The sequence below is a fragment of the Oncorhynchus clarkii genome, unplaced genomic scaffold (assembly GCF_045791955.1).
Source record: "Oncorhynchus clarkii lewisi isolate Uvic-CL-2024 unplaced genomic scaffold, UVic_Ocla_1.0 unplaced_contig_3354_pilon_pilon, whole genome shotgun sequence".
NCBI lineage: Eukaryota > Metazoa > Chordata > Actinopteri > Salmoniformes > Salmonidae > Oncorhynchus > Oncorhynchus clarkii.
In genome coordinates, this window is record NW_027258404.1 from 2,549 (window position 1) to 27,711 (window position 25,163).

At 42.2% G+C, this 25,163-nt stretch overlaps 2 protein-coding genes across 2 annotated transcripts; both read right to left on the reverse strand.

The window, feature by feature from the left end:
• Positions 1–838: 838 nt before the first annotated feature.
• LOC139396866 (T-cell ecto-ADP-ribosyltransferase 1-like) lies at positions 839–10,153 on the reverse strand. The gene is made up of 3 exons (XM_071143781.1): positions 10,131–10,153; positions 1,987–2,078; positions 839–1,844 (listed from the first exon to the last, which is right to left on the reverse strand). The coding sequence occupies exons 2-3, from the start codon at positions 2,062–2,064 to the stop codon at positions 1,077–1,079; spliced, it is 846 nt and encodes a 281-aa protein (XP_070999882.1). The 5' UTR covers positions 2,065–2,078; positions 10,131–10,153; the 3' UTR covers positions 839–1,076.
• Positions 10,154–21,271: 11,118 nt separating this feature from the next.
• Positions 21,272–24,646, reverse strand: LOC139396865 (ecto-ADP-ribosyltransferase 5-like). Its single transcript, XM_071143780.1, has 3 exons — positions 24,570–24,646; positions 23,261–23,368; positions 21,272–23,094 (listed from the first exon to the last, which is right to left on the reverse strand). The coding sequence occupies exons 2-3, from the start codon at positions 23,366–23,368 to the stop codon at positions 22,225–22,227; spliced, it is 978 nt and encodes a 325-aa protein (XP_070999881.1). The 5' UTR covers positions 24,570–24,646; the 3' UTR covers positions 21,272–22,224.
• Between the last annotated feature and the right edge of the window lie 517 nt (positions 24,647–25,163).

A 25,163-nucleotide genomic window follows, 5' to 3' on the forward strand; every position in this document is an offset into this window, starting at 1 on the left:
TCCTGCTGGACCCCAGCTCTGACACACTCTACCTGGGAGCCAGAGGCTCCATCCTGGTCCTGCACACCTCCAACCTGAGGGAGGGAGTGACAGAGAGATGAGAGAGAGGGGGGGGGGGGTGTAGGGAGGGGAGATGGGGGGGTGTGGAAGGGAGGGAGACTTCTTCACTTGACTGAGTGTGTGTGTTTCTCTGTGCTGCATATTGATTTATTAACCAACCAGCAGAGAATCACGTGTGTATTTGCACCCCATTGGAGGACAGAAATAGGAGGGGAGCCAATCAGGGACAGCAGGGGTGGGGCCCCACCTGCTCTGAGAATCTGGTGATGAGTGACGCCTGTCGGCCAATTTAAGTCAAGACGCCAACTTTGCTCTGTAACAGTACTGTGGAGCCAGCCAGTCAATCCTTATTTGGCCATATGATTGGTCAGAAGCCATGTTGGACTGTTAGAAGTATTCTATGGAAGAACATTAATTGTATAATTCCATGATGCCTTATGTTGTCTTTTTGTGAAAGTAGTAAATGTTTGAATGTTTTTACATGATTTTAAATGTTTCATGGGATTTTAAAAAAAAATCCTTCAGTACCAATTGGTAGTTTCAGGTATCACTTTATTTGTGGCTTTATGTACCACCTCGGAGGAAGTAATTAAGCATAACTTTATTGAACAATTAAACTTGTCATGTAATTTTATAGATTGATCCATGGATTAATTTCACTTTGTCTAAACGTAGTACGTTAATAGTTTAAACAAAAAATACATGACGAATACAGTATTCTTGCTCAACGATTGTCTTTATTCATGTTGAAACAAGCTGCAGAAGGAATATAAGTGCTTTAAAGTCTCCTATGGAGTCTGATACACAGGTTAATACACACATCTTAATAATCACTGTTTCTGGTAGTCAGGATGAGGTTTGTATGTAACATCCACAAATAAACACCAATTAACGTATTACAATAGAAACTATGGTCAACATTTTATTGTATTTATTTTTGTAAGAAGCGTGAGAATAAGAAGCTGAGCTGGTTGAATTACATCCTCTTTAGGGACAATGACTCAATGTTAATTTTCTTAATTAATAATTGGCTTCTTAAACATTTTGCAATTCAGGTTACTCTTGGCTATTTTGGTGCTCTGTAGTTTGTTCACAACATCACACCAAAGTGTTGGATCGTCTTCTTTCTTGAGTACTTCAGTAACGTTGAACACTTCATAGGGTGGAATCAACACCTCCTCTTCTTTTGTCCCCATTTTGGGGAAGGACTTCAGGTAAGCGCCAAAACACGTCTCTATCTCAAAGCAGGACTTGTCTCCAAATTCAGAATTGTCCTTGTTAAGAGAGCTGGAGGCAAAGTAGCCAAATCTAATAGTTTTGTTAACTTTACCCACAAACTTCATTTTGGTTCTTCTGTATGTGATGTGACAAGATTGCTTTTTTTTCAGGAGGCGAATGGCGTCAGTCAGGAAGAAATGCAGGGAGTGGAACTGGAAGGAGGTTGTATACTTATATCTATTGGTCCGGACTGCTTGGTTGAACTCTGAGTGTATTGAAGGATGACCTGTTGTGTAAGCACAGATAGCCTTGATATGATTATGTGAAAGTTTGTCGCTAACATTGTACTCAGACTTGTCCTTTCGGAATCGTTTCTTCACATTTTTTGCACACCTTTCGGCCCACTTCCAGGCATTTTTGAAGGGCTCTTTGTTTTCATGTACAAGATATTCCTTCTGCACCTTGTTGTACATTTGTTCAGTGCAGCCGTTATACATGTCGTCAACAGAGTCAGGGACCATGTCTAAGGGTATGCTGGAATTGAGACCAGGCTGATGGAGATGAACCTTCAGAGAATACGGAGGAGAATACAGAGAAACAGTTTTATATATACTATTATTACATTTTTTTTACTGTAACAATCTTGTTCTCAGATTAAAAGTAGCAAGACTATATGCTGAAAGTACCATCTTGGAGTCCACGTCTTACCATCTTCGAGTCCACACCCAGAGTCCAAACATGGAAGACACACAGCACAGCAAAGGTTAGGATGTTGTTTCGCCCCATGACTTCAACAGCACCTGTAGTAAAACAACATATACAGGAGACAAATACCAATCATCATAACAGTACCCAACATGATACAACATAGCTTTGACACTATTCACGTTTTAAAATGAATTGCAATAGCACTGTCACGCCCTGACCATAGAGAGCCCTTGATTCTCTATGGTGTTGTAGGTCAGGGTGTGACTAGGGGAAGTTCTAGTCAATTTATTTATATGTTTGGGATTGAGAATGGTTCCCAATTAGAGGCAGCTGATTATCGTTGTCTTTAAATTGGGGATCATACTTAAGTTGTCCCTGTTCCCACCTGTATTTGTGGGATATTGATTGTGTTTGTTACACCACGGAAGTCATGATTCGTTGCTTGTTTATTGTTTTGTTGAGAAGTTTTCACTTAATAAATGGATATGGAACTCAAATCACGCTGCGCCTTGGTCCGTCCATTATCAAGAGCGTGACAAGCACCATATAGAAGCGGATAGTAAACATAAACATACTGGTAATCATTATAATCATTATAAAAATAGCTTTGATATTATTCACTTCTAAGAATTGATAGGAGTTTTTGGAATGCCACCATTTAACAAAGCCTTTATTGTGAAGCAAAACTACTGTCAATCAAGTCTCATTCAATAATTGGCTTGCTACTTTTTTCCAATTGACTGCAGAATGACAACAGTACACTTTATAGAGAAAGGAAGGAAACCGCTCAGGGATTTCACAAGGAGGCCAATAGTGACTTTAGAATAGTTTAAAATGTTTATGTTTGTGATGGTAGAAAACTGAGAATGGATTAACAACATTGTACTCACTCCACAACACTAACCTAACTGACAGATGGAGAAGGAAGCATGTACAGAATACAATATTGCAAAACATGCGACCTGTTTGCAATAAGACACTAAAGTAAAACTTTTTTTTTTAAATTCAAAGAAATTAATTATATCTTGAATACAAAGCTTTATATAAGGGGGAAAATCCAACACAACAAATGACTGAGTACCACTTGTCATATTTTTAAGCATGCTGATGGCTGCATCGTGTTATGGGTATAATTGTCATTGACAAGTTTTTTTGAGAATAAAGCTAAGCACAAGCCAAATCCTAGAGTAAAATCTTGCAACCTAAAACACAAGGCCAAATGTACATTGGAGTTGCTTTAACAAGAATAGGAACACTGTGAACAATTTTCAGCAAGTTGCAACCATGAAATACAGAAATAAACACTTTTCCATAAACAAGGTCTAAATCATGTTTGATGCACTCTGTAAGTAAACATTTTTGCAGTACTGTTTAACATGATGTAAAATGACGTTTGAGGCGATTTCTACAAAAACACTACTAAAGGACAGAATGGCGGTATATAATGGAGAATTTCAACCATGAGAGATCTTTTTCAATTGTACGAGACACGATTTTGTGTATTTTACTCCTTTTAGTCAGTTATCCACCTTTGGTGATTAAACCTCTCTGGGATATGCAGGACGGTAGCATTCCAACTGGCCAACATCCAGTGAAAATGCAGAGCGCCAAATGTTTTAAAAATACTCTAAAATGTATACTTTCATGAAATCACACATACAAGATACCAAATTAAAGCTACCCTTGTTGTGAGTCCAGCCAATGTGTCAGATTTCAAAAAGGCTTTTCGGCGAAAGCAAATGATGCTATTATCTTAGGATAACACCCCAGTAAACAAAGACAGAAAAGTATATTTCAACCCTGCAGGCGCAACACAAAACTCAGAAATAAAATATAATTCTTGCCTTACCTTTGACGAGTTTCTTCTGTTGGCACTCCAATATGTCCCATAAACGTCACAAATGGTCCTTTTGTTCGATTAAGTACGTTGATATATATCCAAAATGTCCATTTATTTGGCGCGTTTGATCCAGAAAAACACCGGTTCCAAGTTGCGCAACATGACTACAAAATTTCTCATAAGTTACCTGTAAGCTTTGTCCAAACATGTCAAACTACTTTCCTAATACAACTTAAGGTATTTTTTAACGTAAATAATTGATACAATTGAAGATGGGATGATCTGTGTTCAATACCGGAGGAAAACAAAGTGGAGCGAGCTTTTCAGGTCACGCGCCTCTATCAAAGAGTACACATCTCTCTACCTCCGTTCTGAACAGTGTTACTTCTTCATTTCTCAAAGGATATCCCTAAAACAATTTCTAAAGACTGTTGACATCCAGTGGAAGCGATAGGAACTGCAGGAAAGTCGATTAGAAATCTGGATTCCCAATGAAAACCCAATGAAAAGAGAGTTTGTCCTCAGGGTTTCACCTGCCAAATAAGTTCTGTTATACTCACAGACATGATTCAAACAGTTTAAGAAACTTCAGAGTGTTCTCTATCCAAATCTATTAATAATATGCATATCTTCGCTTCAGGGTCTGAGTAGCAGGCCGTTTACTTTGGACATGCTTTTCATCCGGATGTGAAAATACTGCCCCCTGTCCCAAAGAAGTTTTAACAAGACAACATTGAATTTTCTTGAGTGGCCTAGTTACAGTTTTGACTAAATCATCTTGAAAATCTATGTCAAGATTAGACAATTACTGTCTAGCAATGATCAACAACCAACTTGATAGAACTTATAATATTTGCAAAAAATGATTAATTTGCAAATATTGTACAATACAGGTAGGCACATTTCTTAACTTACCCAGAAAGCCTCACAGCTGTAATTGCTGTCAAAATTGATTCTAACATTTATTGACTCAGAGGGTTGAATACTTATCTAATGAAGATATTTGTGTTTTATTTTTTCATTAACTTTTCACAAATGTAAAATAATTTCTTCCACTTTGATACTTCATAGTATTTTGTGTAAAACTTGGACAAAAAAATGACGTTTAAATCCATTTCATTACCACTTTGTAAAAACACTAAATTTGGAAAAAATAAAGGGTAAGAATACCTTCTGAAGGCACTGTACAGTAGCTAGGTGAGACAGCCACATATTACAGTCAAATATAAAGGATAAAAACATTCCATTCCAGCTAAACAATGGATATATAGAATTTTTCAAAAATTTAAAAAATCATAGCTATGTTAGCTACAACAATCTAGTAGTATTTCATTATTACTACTGATATAAACTCTATGGAGAAATAACATTAGCCACGTTAAACAACCTAGTGTCATTTAGTTAGTACTACTGATATAAACTCTATAGAGAAATAATGAGTACTACTACTGACAATGCTATATATCATACCACCACTGTTGTTGTAACGAATTATAAGATTATAATGATCTGATAGTTCAACTTACCAGACTGGAGCATGATTGAGGTTGTTTTGTATTGATCAGCTTCAGGACTTGTGTTTGCAGCTTTTCTGCAAAGGTCTACTTATACCTGGTCAGACATCTGACTAATACAAGCCCACACAACCACAAACATTGTTCCAACACAGAAGTACCAGATTCTATGGTCACACGGCCACAGGCTCTCAGGTTGTGTGAGTAACTGGTAATGACGTCACTGGGTGAGTTCCAGCGATTTCTCAGTGATACGTTTTAATTTTAAAAAATTGTTGAAGAACCAACCCACTGGTTGAATCAAAATTGTTTCCACGTCATTTAAAATTAAATTAGGTTGAACCAGCGTGAAATGGATGTTGAATTGACGTCTATGCCTATTGGGAAGTATCCTAATATGAATGGAATATAAAATATTGTCTATTGAACACTTCATAGGGGGGAATCAGCAACTCCTTCTCATGCGGCAGCTGAGAGTACCCCCCCAGTGGGGCACCAATGTAGGTGGTGACCTCAAAACAGGAGCGAGTTCCAAGGCATTTAGAGGTGATTTGCTTGTCTAAAGAGCTGTCCAAATCACATTGTAGTATTTCAGACACCATAGAAAGCCTCTGGTTCATCGGAAGATTTGGAAATACTTCATGTTCTTGTTCAGAATTCCTAAGGCATTGGTCAGAAGGTGCAGGGAGTGGTACTTGTGGGGCCATTCACAACAGGGATGTTGTGTTGTAGCTCTTATTTTGGGTACAAGTGACTTCGTTGAATGACTTGTAAATGTTGGATGTTAGATGAATAGTTTTTAGTTCAGTTCTGGTTTGTAATGTAAATGTCAATGTAAAATGCACATAAAATCAACGGTGTAATGTTTAGATTCAGTCTTGTCAGGTGACCTGTTGTGTCCTCACCTTTAGTATAATCATTGCTCCATAGTCTCCCAACTATTTCCTTTTAAGTGCTACCATGGGTATGAATATATCTTCCGTAAGAAATGTTTCATTTTAGCCCTATCCATATACAGTTGAAGTTGGAAGTCTACATACACTTAGGTTGGACTCATTAAAATTCGTTTTTCAACCACTCCACAAATTTCTTGTTAACAAACTATAGTTTTGCAAGTCGGTTAGGACAGCTACTTTGACAAGTAATTTGTCCAACAATAGTTTACAGATAGATTATTTCATTTATAATTCCCCGTATCACAATTCCAGTGGGTCAGAAGACTAAATACACTAAATTGACTGTGCCTTTAAACAGCCTGGACAATTACAGAAAATGATGTCATGGCTTTAGAAGCTTCTGATAGGCTAATTGACATCATTTGAGTCAATTGGAGGTGTACCTGAGGATGGATTTCAAGGCCTACCTTCAAACTCAGTGCCTCTTTTCTTGACATCATGGGAAAATCAAAAGAAATCAGCCAAGAATTGTGAACCTCCAAAAGTCTGGTTCATCCTTGGGAGCAATTTCCAAACGCCTGAAGGTACCACGTTCATCTGTACAAACAATAGTACGCAAGTATAAACACCATGAGACTACGCAGCAGTTATACCGCTCAGGAAGGAGACGTGTTCTGTCACCTAGAGATGAACGTACTTTGGTGCGAAAAGTGCAAATCAATCCCAGAACAACAGCAAAGGACCTTGTGAAGATGCTGGAGGAAACAGGTACAAAAATATCTATATCCACAGTAAAACAAGTCCTATATCGACATAACCTGAAAAGCGGCTCGGCAAGGAAGAAGCCACCTGTGATGCGGTGTGTACTGGAGGTGAGGAAGTCAGACGCAGGAGAGCAGAACTTGGTAGTTTTAATAGTAAAACAAACGGCCATAGAAACACAAAAATATGGGCACAATAACCCGACATGCACCAGTCAAACAAAATGTGCAGAAGCACTTACAATAATCAATATCACACAAAGACATGGAGGGAAACAGAGGACTAAATACATGTAGGTTGATTAGGGAATGAAAACCAGGTGTGTATGGAACAAGACAAAACAAATGGAAATATGAAAAATGGAGCGGCGATGGCTAGAAAGCCGGTGACGTCGATCGCCGAACGCCACACGAACAAGGAGAGGAGCCGACTTCGGTGGAAGTCGTGACACCACTGCTCCAAAACCGCCATAAAAAAGCCAGACTACGGTTTGCAACTGCACATGGGGACAAATATTATACTTTTTGGAGAAATCCTCCTGGTCATAGAACTGTTTTGCCATTTTGACCATCGTTATGTTTGGAGGGAAAAGGGGAGGCTTGCAAGCCGAAGAACACATCCCAATCGTGAAGCACAGTTGTGTTAAGGGGGTGCTTTGCTGCAGGAGGGATTGGTGTACTTCACAAAATAGATGGCATCATGAGGTAGGAATATTATGTGGATATATTGAAGCAACATTTCAAGACATCAGTCAGGAAGTTAAAACTTTGTTACAAATGGGTTTTCCAAATGGACAATGACCCCAAGCATACTTCCAAAGTTGTGGAAAAATGGCTTAAGGACAACAAAGTCAAGGTATTGGAGTGGCCATCACACAGCCCTGACCTCAATCCCATAGAACATTTATGGGCAGAACTGAAAAAGTGTGTGCGAGCAAGGAGGCCTACAAGCCTGACTCAGTTACACCAGCTCTGTCAGGAGGAATGGGCCAAAATTCACCCATCTTATTGTGGGAAGTTTGTGAAAGGCTACCTGAAACATTTGACCCAAGTTAAACATAAAAGGCAATGCTACCAAATACTAATTGAGTGTATGTAAACTTCTGACCCACTGGGAATGTGATGAAAGAAATAAAAGCTGAAATAAATCTTTCTTTCTACTATTATTCTGACATTTCACATTCTTAAAATAAAGTGTTGATCCTAACTGACCTAAGACAGGGAATTTTTACTTGGATTAAATGTCAGGGATTGTGAAAAACTGAGTTTAAATGTTTTTGGGTAAGGTGTATGTAAACTTCAACTGTAGGTAATTTCCCATGAGTGTAAGTGGCTAATGTTATAAAATGTTTTTTAATATTTCAGAAAATATTTCACATTTGGTTAAATGTGGAATGATACCAGTCATCAGTCAATCATCAGGGTGACTTCTGACTACTGTTGATCTCTTTCCCACTAACAGGTATCTTTTTCTAGTATTTTTCCACTCAGAACCCACACTAAAGTTTGAGGCCCTCTTGAAGGTGTGACAGTCATCATCAGACTGAGTTTGATGCAAACCACAACCACAACACAAACAACCTGACAAAGATAAATGTCATTCAGTTTCCCAGATGTAACTATGTAGTTGTCATCATTACTGTAGAATATTTTCATTATCATTTCCATCTCTTAGAGATATTGTGTTTTATAGTAGTGTCAAAGCAACAGCTAATGTCAAAACACCAGTTTAGTAAGTAGGTTATGACAGTTCATTAGATCAAGATATTTTGTTTTATGTTTGTGTCATTAGCCTGTAGCTAATGCTCTGCTGAATGCAAAAAAGCTGCTTCTCAGGTTTGATTTTGCATCATTTTGCAACTTGCAATTCAAGTCACTCTAAACGCCAGTGTTCACTAATGTGTAGACAACTTCACGTCAGTCTTTTTTTGTGTGTGGCAGTACCAAGTATCCTAATTTGAATAGATTAGGACAGAATATAATAGAATGAAATAGAAAATCTTTATTGTCTATTGAAATATTTTGGTAAACATGGATTGATAAAAATTTGGATGTGTAGCTAGGTGTTTAACACAGTTCAGGGTTAGGATAAGTGTTAAGGTTAGGGTTATGGCTATTGTTACGGTTTGTAGATAGTTAGTTGAAATGCTACTGAAGCCCCGTTTCCATTTGCACTTTGAAGCCAGACACAGACACACATTAGCTAGCAAGCTAATTGGTTATCGTCATCACTAGCATAACAGACTAGCTAGCTTTATACCTACCTTGCTAGCCATGGCATTGGCTATTTTCTAGCTAGGAAGCCAAGCAAACCACGTGACTTGTTTGATATGATGTAGCTATCTAGCTTTCAATATGACATGGCCAGTTAAAATTACTGATAGCTCTCGTTAGCTCATTCAAAAATAAATTAATGATCCAGCTATGGTGTTAATTCATGTCATGTCTGACTACAGCAGTGTTGCTTGTCCATGTGCTAGCTAACAGCATCAAGCCCAGACGAGATAGCTAAACATGGTATCAGAATCCAGCAGTGATCAGTTGGTGGTTGCATAGTAACGACGTCACCAGTACAATTTCTAATCGAGCTGGCACCAGTTGTGAAACTGGGATGCACTGGCCTGGGTTTCTCTCGACCCAGCACCAATTCGAGAATTCCATTCGAACCAGATTGAATTTGACCCTAATTTGGCCCTAAGGGGCTCCCGAGTGGCGCAGTGGTCTAAGACACTGCATCTCAGTGCAAGAGGCATCACTGCAGTACGCGGTTCAAATACAGGCTGCATCACATATGGCCGTGATCGGGAGTCCCATAGGGCGGCGCACAATTGGCACAGCGTCGTCCGGGTTGGGTTTGGCTGGGGTAGGCCGTCATTGTAAATAAGAATTTATTCTTAACTGACTTGCCTAGTTAAATAAAGGTAAAATAAAAAATAATAATTTGGCCCTGATATTAATGGCCAGTGGAAATTGATACAGAAAAAGTGTTACCAAATGAAATCACACAGAGATTACAATGTTTACTGTCTTTTTTGCACATTTCACAATGATTTTGCACTAGGCCCTATATCTGATACCACCACTCTTGCTGTAACATCTTATCAGACTATAATGATATGATAGTTGAACTTACCAGACTGGAGCACGATAGAGGTAGTTTTGTATTGTTCAGCTTCACTGTTTTGCAGACTGTCTGATAAGATCTACTTATACCTGGTCAGATTTCTGACTTTACAAGCAGACATGACCACAAACCATGTTGTCTGCACACGTACACATGCATGAGGATGTACACAGCTCTACCTTGGTTCACCACAGGGCCATTTTAAACTAAAAGTGATGCTGCTGAGAAAGAGTTAACGTTCCCCCTTCCTGTCTTTCTCACACTCTTCTCAACCCCAAGTCAAACACCTCAATGTGTGGTCAGTCAGTTGTCATGGTCACCATCTCTGAGGTTGTGTGACAGGGAATGACGTCACTGGATGAGTTCTACCTACTTCACAACAACAAGTTTTATTTAAAAATGTTGTGGCAGAACCTAGTATCATAATTTTAATAGAATAAAATAGAAAATCTTAATTGTCAATTAAAATATGTTGTAAAATATATCATATTTGGTATATGTGGAACAGTGGAGGCTGCTGAAGGGAGTACCATGTGTTTGATGTATTTGATTCCATTCCCCTGATTCCGCTCCAGTCATTACTACAAGCCCGTTCTCCCCAACTAAGGTGCCACCAACCTCCTGTGATATGGAAGGATACCAGTCATCAGTCAGTCACCAAGGGGGACTTCACTCATGACTTCTGACTGCTGTTTAGATCTTTCCTAGCCTTAGTCCCAGATCTGTTTGTACTGTCTTGCTAACTTGAGGTGTCATAAAAAAGATTCACCCCCTCTGCAATGTAATTTTTTTTCCACATAACCTTCCCCTTGTCCTGTCCAAAAATGTGCAGACACTCCCTACTATTAAAATGTACTCAGAAAAATGTATTACGACGATTAATAACAATACATGTAGCAAACCTGTGCTTATAAACGTGGATATCAACTTTACCACAGTCGATGCCACGCAGGGCTAACGGGCCAGAAGGTTGAGGGTTCGCCGACCACAACAGACGAGCCAGCTCTCTCTGCCTGTTTTATTACACTATGATAAGAGCCGGCTTCAGATAATGATGATATAAGATATATGCAACACATTTTCCACCAATCAATAAGCAACGCATAACTGCATACCGATTACTGACTTTGAGTGCTTATCTCCATAATTGACCCTCCCTACTCAGTATTAAAGTCTTGGCTTGACAATCTCCCAATGTATTTACATTTTTTGGTGTAATGGAATGGCCGGTGTGCAGTTTGGATGCTGGAATTATATTAGAGGGGAGTGGATGAGCGTGTGCAGGTAGCCTATAGGAGACTTTTAAAGTAGCAGCTGTAAAAATACAGCCAGACTGGCCTGCTGCTGCTCCTTTCTAGAATCGGTCAGAGTAGACCCACAACTGATCCAAATGCAATGAAACATTCAAATAACAGGGCTTATTATTACATTTTTACTGCAGTCTACAGCCTAGAGTAGAACAATAAAGCAATTATTCATTTTTCATCGTTTTTGGTCTCGTAGGCTAGTGTAGGTAGGAATATTGTATTGTCCCTAAGCAAGATCAATAGGGGAGCTGCATGGGTCTTCACTGTTCTTTCATGCGCAATGATGCACCTGTTCTCTCCAGTGCCTGTCAGCAATTCCTATTTGTTGTTGTGGATTTATACTAAGCATTGATGCAGCTTTGAATGCTTTTATGTGTGGTATGATTTCTAGTTTGCCTACAGCAGATCTGGACAAATGATCCACCTACCACTATTGCCACTATGAATGGTGGATAGAGGGCAGGATAGACAGTTGACTGGTAGACTATATTGACCTGTGGTATAGTAAGCTTGTGGAAAAGCATAGTGCATAAGACAAGTACCATTCACCTTGATAGCAGAAGTGCATGCAAGCAGATGAGGACATGTGGTTATATACCGTAGTGTTAGGTTCAAATTTTTCAGAGTAAATAACTCACGATTAACCAAGTTTAATTCTTCCCAAAGGGTTGTTACAGCTGTAATTCAGATAAAAAACATTTCACACAAGCACTGATATTTAACCCTTTCTCCTAGGTTGAGTCTTCTCCTCCACAACTGAACATCCAGACAGAACCTTAGTTATATCTGTTCTTCCTCACTTCATCTGACCTGACCTCTACCCCAAAGTGCTCACTCCTTCCCAACTCAAGGCTGTCAGGGTGATTGATACCAGACTGTGTCTCCTCTCCTCCCAGAGTATCCTTGATGGCTAACAATAACATATCCTGACAATGTAAACGTTATACATTACCCTCTCTCCCGTAGTAACATTGTTAGTTTCCAAGTTTTGCCCGAATCCAACTGTAGAATACATTATATAGTAAAACCTGCCAAATGGTTAATGTAAATCAGGGAAGAACGTGCCCCTGTGCCCGGAAAACCCCGCACTACCCTCCCAAATGCAAAAAAAAGTTTGACAACCCACCCCTATTTTGGACAATTTCTAACTGTTCCTAACAGGTATCTTTTGTGATCTTTCCCCCCTCAGAAACCCCCTGCTAACAAGTTTGAGGCCCCCTTGAAGGTGTGAGACAGACAGTCATCAGGTTGAGTTTGGTGTAAACCACAACACACAAATAACCTAACAAAGATAAGATAAATGTCATTTAGTTACCAATATGTAACTTTGCATGTGCCATTGCTGTAAAATACATTCATTATCATGTCCATCTCCTATATAAAAAACATTGTTTTATGTTAGTGTCAAAGCAACCATTTAGTTTCAAAGTGGATAGACAGTATGTTGTATGATTGTTCACTGTGGTCTCTATTAGTCAACACAGGTTTTGACAGGTTTTATTTAAAAATGTTGCTGAAAGGGTTCTTGCTAACTGAGCCCCACGCCCTCTCTCCTCCCACCCCTGTAATAACATTGGTGTCACGTTCTGACCTTAGATCCTTTGTTTTGTCTTTGTTTGAGTATAGTCAGCGCGTGAGTTGGGGTGGGTAGTCTATGTTTGTTTTTCTATGTTGGTTTTTGAGTTTGGCCTGGTATGGTTCTCAATCAGAGGCATGTGTCTTTAGTTGTCTCTGATTCAGAATCATACTTAGGTAGCCTTTTTCCACCTGTGTTTCATGGGTGTTTATTTCCAGTCTTTGTGTCTGCAAAAGACAGAACTGTTTCGGATGTTTCTTTGTTGTTTGTTATTCAGTGTTGAGTTTTTTCATTAAATAAGGTGAACACTTACCACGCTGCGCTTTGGTCCTCACCTTCTTCCCACGAGAGCCGTTACAGAATCACCCACCAAAAAAGGACCAAGCAGCGTGGTATCGGGCAGCAGCGATCTCAGGACTCCTGGACATGGGAGGACGTTTTGGACGGCAAGGGTTGCTACACATGGGAGGAGATCCTGGCTGGAAGGGATCGCCTCCCATGGGAACAGATGGAGGCAGCCAGGAGAACGGAGGCAGTAGGTAATGGGAGCCAGCGCTTCGAGGGAACACGGCTGGCAAGGAAGCCCGAGAGGCAGCCCCAAAAATTGATTGGGGGGAGGCACACGGGGAGTGTGGCTAAGTCAGGTAGGAGACCTGAGCCAACTCCCCGTGCTTACCATGGAGAGAGAGGGACCGGGCAGGCACCGTGTTATGCCGTGAGGTGCACGGTGTCCCCGGTGCGCAGGCATAGCCCGGGGCGTTATAGCGCAGCGCCTCGTATCGGCCGGGCTAGGTTGGGCATCGAGGCAGGTGCCATGATGCCGGCTCAGCGCTTCTCGTCTCCAGTGCGTCTCCTCGGGCCGGGGTACATGGCACCAGCCTTACGCATGGTGTCCCAGGTTCGCCAGCACAGCCCAGTGTGGGCTATTCCACCTCGCCGCACTGGCCTGGCTACGGGGAGCATTCAACCAGGTAAGGTTGGGCAGGCTCGGTGCTCGAGACCTCCAGTGCGCCTTCACGGTCCGGTCTATCCGGTGCCACATCCACGCACTAGCCCTCCGGTGGCAGCCCCCCCCACCAGGCTGTCTCTCCGTCTCCTCACTACAGGTGCTCCCGCCTGTCCAGCGCTGCCAGAGCCTTCTTCCTGCCCAGCACTGCCAGTCTCCCATCTGTCCTGAGCTGCCAGAGTCTCCCATCTGTGCTGAGGTGCCAGAGTCTCCTGTCTGTCCTGAGGTGCCAGAGTCTCCCGTCTGTCCTGAGCTGCCAGAGTCTCCTGTCTGTCCTGAGCTGCCAGAGTCTCCCGTCTGTCCTGACCTGCCAGAGTCTCCCGCAAATCCTGAGCTGCCAGAGCCGCCAGTCTGTCCTGAGCTGCCAGAGCCGCCAGTCTGCCCTGAGCTGCCAGAGCCGTCAGTCGGCCAGGAGCTGCCAGAGCCGTCAGTCAGCCAGGAGAGCTGCCGAAGTCTCCCGTCCGTCCGGTGCTGCCGGAATCTCCCGTCCATTCGGGACCCGTGGCTTGGGTCTCCAGTCTGAGGTCGGCGGCAAGGGGCGCCAAATTAAAGAGGCCACAGAGGCGGGTAGATAGGCGAAGAAGGACTATGGTGGAGTGGGGTCCACGCCGCCACCGCGGACAGACATCCACCCAGACCCTCCCCTATAGGTTTAGGTTTTGCGGCCGGAGTCTGCACCTTTGGGGGGGTACTGTCACGTTCTGACCTTAGTTCCTTTGTTTTTTCCAGGTTTTTGTGGTTGGTCCACACAATGAATGGATGTTCCACCCTTTCCAGCCAGTACCTCCATTCCGCCAAACACCATCTTCACCGCAAGAAACTCCCGATTCCCCACATCGTAGATCCTCCCTGTGGCATTGAGGCGGTGGGAGAAGAAGGCGCAGGGATTCATCTTAAGGTCCAGGGAAGAACGTTGGGTGAGGACAGCCCCCACTTTGACATCCGAAGCATTGGCCTCCACCACGAACTGAAGGGAAGGGTCAGGATGAACCAAGGTAGGAGCAGTGGTGAAGTGGTGTTTGAGGTTCTAGGATGCTCGGTCAGCAGCAAAGAACCACGTGAATGGAACCTTGGTAGGTGAATGCAGACAGGATGGAAGGTGCTGTAACCCCGGATAAAGCGGTGATAAAAGTTGACATACCCCAGGAAACATTGTAGCTGCATGTTGGATGTAGGCTGAAGCCAATCCACCACTGCTCTCACAATGCCGGGATCCATCTGGACACTCCCAGCAGAGATGATGTAACCCAGATAGTGGAGCGATGGAACTCGCACTTCTTCGCCTTCACAAACAGCTGCTTCTCCAGAAGGCGTTGAAGAACCAGCCAGATGTGGAGTACGTGTTTTCAGGGGGAGCGGGAGAAGACGAGGATGTCATTAATGTAGACGAAGACAAACTGGTTCAACATGTCGCGGAGAACATCATTTACCAGAGCCTGTAACATAGCAAGGGCGTTGGTGAGGCCAAAAGGCATGACCAGATACTCGTAGTAGCCACTGGTCATATAAATTCTGCAGAAATGTAGGTCTCCATAGCCTTGCTTTCAAGTCCCGACAGAGAGTACAAACATCCATGGGGTGGTATGGTGCTAGGGAGAAGGCCAATCCCGCAGTCATAGGATCAGTGCGGCTGAAGCAAAGTGGCTTCAGTGGTCTTGCTGAACACCTCCCTGAAGGTCATGGTACTCTGTGTGGATGGCGGAGAGTTTCGGGGCATCTTCCGGGCCCCAGGAAGACGTCCCGGTGCAGGTTGTTCTGACTTCCGACAATGGACGTAGCAGAACGGACTCCAGCCCATGATGGCACCCATAGACCAGTTGATGAGAGATTGTGTCGCCGAAGCCAGGAGATTCCCAAAACCACGGGAATCTGAGGAGACTTGATGAGCAGAAATTGAATGGTCTAACTGTGATTCTCTGACACCCGTAGGTTGATGGGAGTGGTATTGTGAGTGACCCGGCCTATGGGCTGGTTTCCCTATAGCAGAATGGGATGAAATAGGGTTGCGAGCAAGGGAAGCAGAAAGGTTCTCCGTATAGCCCACCAGAGTACTCACTCCTACCGGTGAGCCTGCTCTTTTTAAAGGACAAGAGGTTACAAAATGACCAAGTGTCCCGCAATACATACAACTCTTCGCGTTGATCCTGTATTGCCTTTCCACTGGCATCCCAGCTTTGCCTAGTTGCATAGGCTCGGGAAGCAGTGCTCAGCCATCTTCGGCGACTCTTGGGGGAGGTCAGGAAGCCTCGGATTCTCTCGGCAACGGGAGGGTTGGGGACTTCCGGGATTACTCTGAGGCCAGGTGGAATCCCTGGACGTGCGAGCAAAATCGGCCATCGATGCAGATGGTCATCGCGATGAGGGAGGCGCAATCCGTAGGTAACTCCCGAGCAGCAAGCTCGTCCTTGACCTCCTGCAGGAACATATCGAAAAGCGCTTCCTGGTTCCAAACACTCTCCTCTGCCAACTTGCAGAAATCCACAGAATAGTCTGCCACACTGCGGGAGTCCTGACGAATCTGGATTAGCTTCCAGGCAGCTTCTCTCCCGGAGAATGGGGCATCAAAAACCTTCTTCACCTTTCCCACGAACCCATAGAAACTAACGCATATGGCCGGTTGTTGTTCCCATACAGCAGTAGCCCAAGTGAGAGCCCTCTTGGACATCAGTGTGAAGAGTTAGGCTATCTTGGAGCGATCTGAGGGGAAGGAGGAGGGATGAAGCTCAAAGACGAGGGCCCACTGAGCAAGAAACGCCCGACGGGTGCTCGGCTCTCCATTGAAGCGTTCCAGGTAGAGGTAAGCGGGACTCCAGAGAAGGTGGAGTGACCGATGACACGGCGCAGCTAGCAGCTGAGTTACTGAGGGGCTGTGGGGTTACCACAGTGGTAGGCTGCCTCCCAGACAAACTGCAGAATTGCTCCAGCAAAATGTCCAACGCCCGGTCATGGAGTTCAGCCAACGTTTGGACTCCCTCCATAAGGCCACGAAGCAATTTCTCGTGCGTAACGATGGTGGCTCCTTGGGAGGAGATGGCATTGCGCAGCTGGCCCGAGTCTGCTGGGTCAGTCATGGCCAGTTCGTACTATCACGTTTCAAGGTAAGACCCAGATGCAGACAACGTTGAATTAACAATTGTTTAATAATCCATTAGGGGCAGGCAAAATACAGGTCAAGGACAAGCAGGGGTCAATAATCCAGATCGGTAGGGCAAAGGTACTGGACGGCAGGCAGACTCAGGGTAGGCAGAAAAGGTCAAACCCAGAAAACTAGAGAACAGGGACAATCAAGAGACAGGAATAGAGGGGAAAACGCTGTTAGGCTTGACGAAACAAAACAAACTGGCAACAGACAAACAGAGATCACAGGTATAAATACACAGGGGATAATGGGGAGATGGGCGACACCTGGAGGGGAGTGTACACAATCACAAAGACAGGTGAAACCGATCAGGGTGTGACACAGATCTTCATGATTGCACACATACATGATAATGTACAGTACACCTTGGTTCACTACAGGGCCACTAAAAGTGATGCTGCTGAGATAGTTAACATTCCACCTTTCTGTCTTCCTCACACACAAGTTAACCACTGCACCTAATGCCAGTTGTCATGGTCACTGGCAAGTTGTGTCACTGGATGAGTTCCAGACATTTCTCAGTAACATGTTTTTTTTTTCAATTTTGTGGCAGAATCATGTATTCTGCATTGAATAAAACACAATAAAATTAAACATCTTAATTGTTGCTTTTTTTCCTGAGCTTTCGTATATCTCCTAGATATAGGACAGACACTTGAAAACGTTTTTACTGTATTTTTTGCCATTTATGAATGTGTTATTCAATGTGTTTCTGTGGACTACAGTAATCCAAATTCAGTATTTTATCAATACATTTCTTTACATTTTTTTCAAACATAAAATTACATATCAAATAGCTAAAGGACCGATTGTTATGACCATCTTAAAACGACTGCATTATGTTAGCTTAGTGACAGTTGTCAAAGCAACAGTTTAGTGTCAAAGCGGATAGACGGTAGGTTGTATGATTGTTCACTGCGTCCCTGTGACTTCTGTTGTCTCTGTTAGTGAATACATGGCTGCTGAAAGGATTCTTGATAACTGAGCCCCGCCCCCTCTCTCCTTCCACCCTGTCATAACATTGGCCATGTTCCAGGCTGACTACATTGCAAACAGAACTCACAACTTCTGGATAGGTGTTTAACATCTCAGTTAACCACATCATATGGTATAGCAATCTGATGAGCATTGGTTGCAACTCAATTGCAATATAGTCGGCCTGGAACGAGACAGCTCTCTCCTCGTTGTAGTTGATAGATTGAGCTGTACTGAGCTCTGACTTCACAGATACAGGAAACTACTAACCCTGCTACTGTTCTCCCTCCCATCTCACTCTGACCTCACAGACACAGGAAACTACTAACCCTGCTACTGTTCTCCCTCCTATCTCACTCTGACCTCACAGACACAGGAAACTACTAACCCTGCTACTGCTCTCCCTCCATCACTTTGATTTCAAAACCATAAATGTCAGTTATTTCTACAAATATGTTTTTAACTTTTAATCTTTGGTTAAAACTAAATATATTTGTAGCCACTTCTAATTATACCTGAGAACAAACATATTTTCTTCAAGTGAATTGAAATTGATATCTTTATAGCAGATGTACAGGAAGTGGATAAATAGGACAGGAGATGTCATATTGCTCAAGGCTTTTCTTTACTGGTTTTAACAAAAGCTGAAATGCACATGACAACAAATGCCAATTCCCTGGCAGAGGAAATATTAACAATATAACAAACAATGTGGGTATCATTTATAACAGGACAGATGACTAGTCGGAGAAGAAGGCAGATATTTTACATGTTTTTCTGTTAGTTTATTTGCATTGTTTGTATGTGTGTATGTGTGTGTGCAATTGATGCAAATGTGCCAGTCTGGTCGTTTCCGAGGAGAGGGTTGTGAGGTACTGCTAGTAAGTAACCCTGGTCCTGTAGTGCTGCAGGCACTTCATGTTTTTCATTTAACCTGGAAGACCAGGTGTTGAATTTAGGCAATCACTGAACTGATCAGTTAGCTAAGTAGCTCAGTGTGGTCTGTAGTTGTGAGAAAATCCTGCAGTACCTGCAGCACTACAGAAAGAGTGTTGTCTGCCAATCATCCCTTTAGCTGGTGGAGTTAAATACTGCCCTCTTCTGGCTGCTGTGCAGAATGAACCGTGCCTTTTAACTAAAGGCCTCTGGGTACATTAGTGTGTGTTTGGTTTTCAGTGGTCCTAATCTGGCACACCTGATTCAGTCTACTAATCATCAAATTGTTGACTAATTGATGCAGGTGTGCCTGTCTGGTGAACCCAGAGGAGAGTGTTGGGAAGTACTGCACCTTGTAGGCAACCGTGGTCCTGGAGGGGCCCAGGCAAATCATGTTTTGAATTTAACCTACCTGGAAGACCAGTTGTGTTGAATTTAGGCAATCACTGAACTGATCCCTACTGTGTGAGACTGGATTTGAATAACCCTAGTCTGAGCTTTCTCTGTCAATCAGGCCTTTAGCTGGTTAAGTGAAATGCTTTCCTCTTCTGGTAACTGTGAAGAATGCTCCATGTCACTGCAGCCTACCTAAACTGAAGGATCTGTCAACCATCTATTTAAAATGTTTATTTCCCCAGAATCCAACTTCTAAATAAGTGTTGCCCATTAACAGGTGTGAGACAATCATATGAATATTGATCGTCAGATCAATTAAAAAAAGGTCAATGACTAAAATATGTCCTTGATTGTTGTACTATTTGATGTTAATTGTCAACCTGCCTCTTAGGCAAACCACTTAGACCATGTCTGACATCTGTCTTGACTACTACTGACTAAAACTACTGTGTTCTGATCATACTACACACTATTTAGAATGGAGCCTGGTGAGCCGGCTGGATCTCTTACATTAATTAATATTACGCTACATGGCTATCTGTCTGGTTATTACTACGCTATTTACAATGTACAGTCTAGTTAAAATGTATACAATAAGCAACAAATATTAACATACTAGGTTCACCCATACTGAGAATGTGTTTTCTACAGTCTATTCACTTATCTTATTATCAGCTGATTATCATCTGGGTCTGAAGTGACAATTCTCTTCCTCAATAGAATGTAGTGAAGAACACTAGATTAAAAACTGAAATTATTATGACGTCCTGGCATTGAAAGCATACTCAATATTAGAAATGTCACATACTATAGAACATTGTATTTTCTCATATCCATCAGCTTACTAGTTAGTATGGGGAGTTGGACTTGGCCCGTGTGTTTAGTCTTATGGTAGAATCACATACCAGACAGAAGCCTACATATAGTTCTTTCTCTCTATTAACCTATGGCCTATATTGTTCTTATATGTTATCAATGTGTGTTGGTTGTGTTTGAGTCTCTCAAACCAGTTTTTCCAGGTGAACAACGTACTTAATGAAACCGACAGAATATCCCTCCCATGAAAAGGCTGCATGATATTTAGGTTTGATACTATAGCTGCATCAATCATCTTTATTTTGTCTCCTCCCACTCATCTGAGAGGCGTACGGCCAGTGACCTCACAGACAGAAAACGACCAACCCTTCTCCCTGCTCTCTCACCCAACCCTCTCACTCAGCCTCAGAGAGCTCTCCAAGTTAACGACTAACCCTTCTCAGTGCTCTCTCACCCAACCCTCTCACTCAGCCTCAGAGAGCTCTCAAAGTTAACGACTAACCCTTCTCAGTGCTCTCTCACCCAACCCTCTCACTCAGCCTCAGAGAGCTCTCCAAGTTAACGACTAACCCTTCTCAGTGCTCTCTCACCCAACCCTCTCACTCAGCCTCAGAGAGCTCTCAAAGTTAACGACTAACCCTTCTCAGTGCTCTCTCACCCAACCCTCTCACTCAGCCTCAGAGAGCTCTCAAAGTTAACGACTAACCCTTCTCAGTGCTCTCTCACCCAACCCTCTCACTCAGCCTCAGAGAGCTCTCCAAGTTAACGACTAACCCTTCTCAGTGCTCTCTCACCCAACCCTCTCACTCAGCCTCAGAGAGCTCTCAAAGTTAACGACTAACCCTTCTCAGTGCTCTCTCACCCAACCCTCTCACTCAGCCTCAGAGAGCTCTCCAAGTTAACGACTAACCCTTCTCAGTGCTCTCTCACCCAACCCTCTCACTCAACCTCAGAGAGCCCTCCAAGTTTTATTTTCTCCTCACTCTTGTTATTCTTACAACCCGTTACGAACTGACCTTAGGTTCAATTGAGTCAGTTTGTCTGATATAATACATTACAGATTAGACATGATGGGACACATGCAATCCTGTCAAGACTTGCATAGTGTGAAAGGTAATACAAGTGAAGGATTTTGTAAACCATGTAATGTGAGGCAAGCTTTAAAGCCAGTACTGACGTGTCATTTCTTTGTACAGCCATTAGGCATGACAGTCAAGAACATAAGGTGATTTTAAGGATTTTGAAAATGGTGTAATGTGAAAAAAGCTTTATCATGTTAACCACAATGTCACTCAGATGTGATGATAGTGGCTGGTTCTCTTTGGCTTCATCTCGGCAACTCAGAACCAATTATTACATGAGCACTGGCCTCTAAACAGTTACTAGTGTTGGTTGTGGGGGGTTGAGATGTTGGACTAGTGGTGGAACCAGGGACGATCATCTTTGGTAGCCCTCCCCCTCTCTCTGCAAGTCGCGTGCAACGTATGGCCGAAAAATCCCTCCCCTTCCAAAACTCAAAAGCTGCCAGGTGTACTGTAGGTAGCCGCGGTCACGGTGTACATGCCAGCAAAGGTCAAGAAAATATTACACGTGACCAAGACATGTAATCTCAACCATTTCAAAACAGTAGCAGTAAAAAAAAATATGCAACCGAGCAATCAATGCAGGTTAATACAAGCATTAACAGGGGTTGCATTCCAGGTCGAATACATTGCAGACAATGCATTGCATCAACCAATGGTTGTGTGCCACATCATCGACTGCGTAGTCGGGCAACAGATTGCTAAATGATGTGGTTAGTTGATATGTTAAAGACCTATACAGGTGTGAGATTAGGCATGCGTCTGCAATGTAGCTGACCTGGAACACAGCCAAAATCTCTACACTGTGAAGCTGGGGCAGCTGTTGTGTCAGATCAGGCTACTTCTCATTGTTAGAGGTGGTGGTAATGATCAGTAATATACAGTAGTTATCAACATAATATAGAGTATTATGTAGCCTGTATCTGATGCTCTGATGATGTTCGATTCTCCTCCACTGAAAATCAATTTGCAATTCAGATCAGTGTCTGTTCCCTTGCTCTTTAGTGTGTAGACGACTTCACACAACAGGTTATTCACTGGTGACTTTGTCTGGATTTTGGTGACTTCAAAAATCTCATATGGAGGAATTAAAACTTGTCTCTCTTCAGGAAAGGCTGAGTAAGAAGTTAGCTCAGCACCAAAGCAAGTGTGGACCTCAAAGCAAGACACATTCCCAAAGTTGGTTAAGTCGGATCTTAAAGAGCTTGTGGCGAAGGTGCCGAAACGGATCTCGTGGTTGAGAACACTCTGATCAAACTTCTTGTTGGTTCTGTGAAAGGTTTCCTTACATGTCTCTTGTCTTTCTCTAAGAATCTGAATGGCATCAGTCAGGTAGAAATACAGTGCATGGTACTTGAATGATGATGTCATATATGCAGAATGGCCCTCTTGAACTGCTTTGTTAAAGTCCAGGTACATTGATTTGGAATTTGATCCTGGTATGTTTTTTGTATACAAATAGATAGCAATAGAATGCTCTGTATTCAAACTGTCTCCATGTGGTATAGCGTGTGGTTTTGCTATGTTCCAGGATGTATTGAATTGAGGATTAGTGTTTAACTCATCGAAGAGGTACATGTTTTCAACCGCCCATAACATTAAATCTCTGCACCCATCATATTTGTCATCAACAGAAGAACGGACCATGTCTAGAGGTAGAATCTCTTGCATCCCTCCATCTTGAATCCCTCCATCTTGCATCCCTCCATCTTGAATGCCTCCATTCTCAGTTTCTCCATCCTGTAACAGTGACATTATTTAGACACGTTTCCATTCATGAGACTTATGGCAAACTGTACTAAAGTTTGGAAACGCTGATCTGATGTAGGGGCAAACAATGACAATTTAATATGTAATCATTAAAAAAAAATTAAAAAATAAATACAAAAAAAGTCAAATATCTCACCTTTGAATGGGGTATGCCGAAGATTAAAACTAAGATTACCATCAAAACAAGTAGGAAAATAACAGAAAAGACGATTGTCTTCTTTTTGTGTATGTTATTGATTTCCATCTAGTGACGTTGAAGAAGGAAGTAAAAGGTTACAGTTAGTTTCAACAAGAAACCAGTGCTGTGTTCGAATACTCATACTTACATACTGTATACTACATACTTAATGAGTACATACTACATACTATAATTTAATTTTAGTATACTGTAAACGAACGGTATCCTTTCAGTAGAGTGTACTAGAGCTTTGCCTGTCTAGCGCTTTGCCTGCTGTTGCTATGCAACTTCTTGCTAGCTTGTTAGCATAGCTAACAAATGACTAGCTAGACATCTTACAACTTCATTAACAATGTCCAATGAGAACGCACAATGACTATACCACTTAACTAACCTAAGAATGACCTGAATAGTAAAGTCAGTAAATGTTGGGTAGTTAGTTAGATAGCATATAGTTAATGTGGTTTGATGTATTAGTAGCCAACTAACGTTAGGTAGCCAGCTAACATTCCGGTACATACAAGCAACTGCTGCAATGATATGCTATGCGGTTCGTAAGGCTAGCGTACCTAACAAATTGTCACCCAACATAATGTGTAACGTCATTTATTTGAAAAGTCATTACATTATTACATTGCTGAACATTTTCTTAAAATATGTCATAATTACTTAAAGCAATGCATTGGTGTCTGCTCTCATCGGACGGCATATTTTTGCCATTTTCTACAAATCTGAAAATGTTGTGAAGCCACGCCCATTTTCTGAAGAATTGCATTATGAGCCCCAAAAGCACAGAAATAGTGTCCACTGCTTGTTATACTTCCTATTTTGACTAATGTAGTACGACATCCGGGACCTGTGGCATACTAACTATATCCATACTATGACCAATAAGCAGACTACATACTAAATTTCCGTCACAAATAGTACGGTTAGTGCGGTTAGTATGAGTATTCCAACACAGCTCAGGTCCTACTGTGCCTGTTCCTGAGGCATTCATATTGAGAGGTACAATTGGAAGACCTTGAAAATAAATGAAATTACATGTGACATTTGTAATATCTGCCATCAAATGTATTTGTGCTCTCTGTTCTCGCAAGTTAGTAAATTTGAATTATCACTCACTGTTATACTGTACTCTGTGAGAGAGCAAAGTTACCACTATGATCATTCTTAAATCATTCATTTTTAGTGTATTTTGCTTGTGAAATAATCTGTAGAGAACTGGATGTACAGGCGTTGACAGAAAGAAATGTTCCATTCCTACCTGTTAGTTCAGTTCTGGTCACTCAATGTTATGGAATCCTTTTTTGTGAGGCCAAGTTCTGAGAAAAAGCTCTTAATCTTCTTCTCTCTTTTTTACCATTGTTATGTCGATACGCACAAGTTTTTTTATGGAACCACCCATGTATGACGCAGCACTGGTTTTTCTGGTCCTTGGTGACTTTAGCCCTGAGGACACCTTGCATTACAGTTCTAGCACAGGTAAAAGGGGAAACACTGTGTGTCACAAGGGATAAAAAAGGGGTAACACTGTGTGTCACAAGGGATAAAAAAGGGGTAACACTGTGTGTCACAAGGGATAAAAAAGGGGTAACACTGTGTGTCACAAGGGATAAAAAAGGGGAAACACTGTGTGTCACAAGGGATAAAAAAGGGGAAACACTGTGTGTCACAAGGGTTAAAAAAGGGGAAACACTGTGTGTCACAAGGGATAAAAAAGGGGAAACACTGTGTGTCACAAGGGATAAAAAAGGGGAAACACTGTGTGTCACAAGGGATAAAAAAGGGGTAACACTGTGTGTCACAAGGGATAAAAAAGGGGTAACACTGTGTGTCACAAGGGATAAAAAAGGGGAAA

Coding starts and splice junctions, on each gene's coding strand:
- LOC139396866 (XM_071143781.1), bottom strand. CDS start 2,064: ATGGGGCGAAACAACATCCTAACCTTTGCTGTGCTGTGTGTCTTCCAT. Junction 1,845..1,986: donor TGGGTGTGGACTCGAAGATG/GTAAGACGTGGA, acceptor TATTCTCTGAAG/GTTCATCTCCATCAGCCTGG.
- LOC139396865 (XM_071143780.1), bottom strand. CDS start 23,368: ATGGAAATCAATAACATACACAAAAAGAAGACAATCGTCTTTTCTGTT. Junction 23,095..23,260: donor TCGGCATACCCCATTCAAAG/GTGAGATATTTG, acceptor TCACTGTTACAG/GATGGAGAAACTGAGAATGG.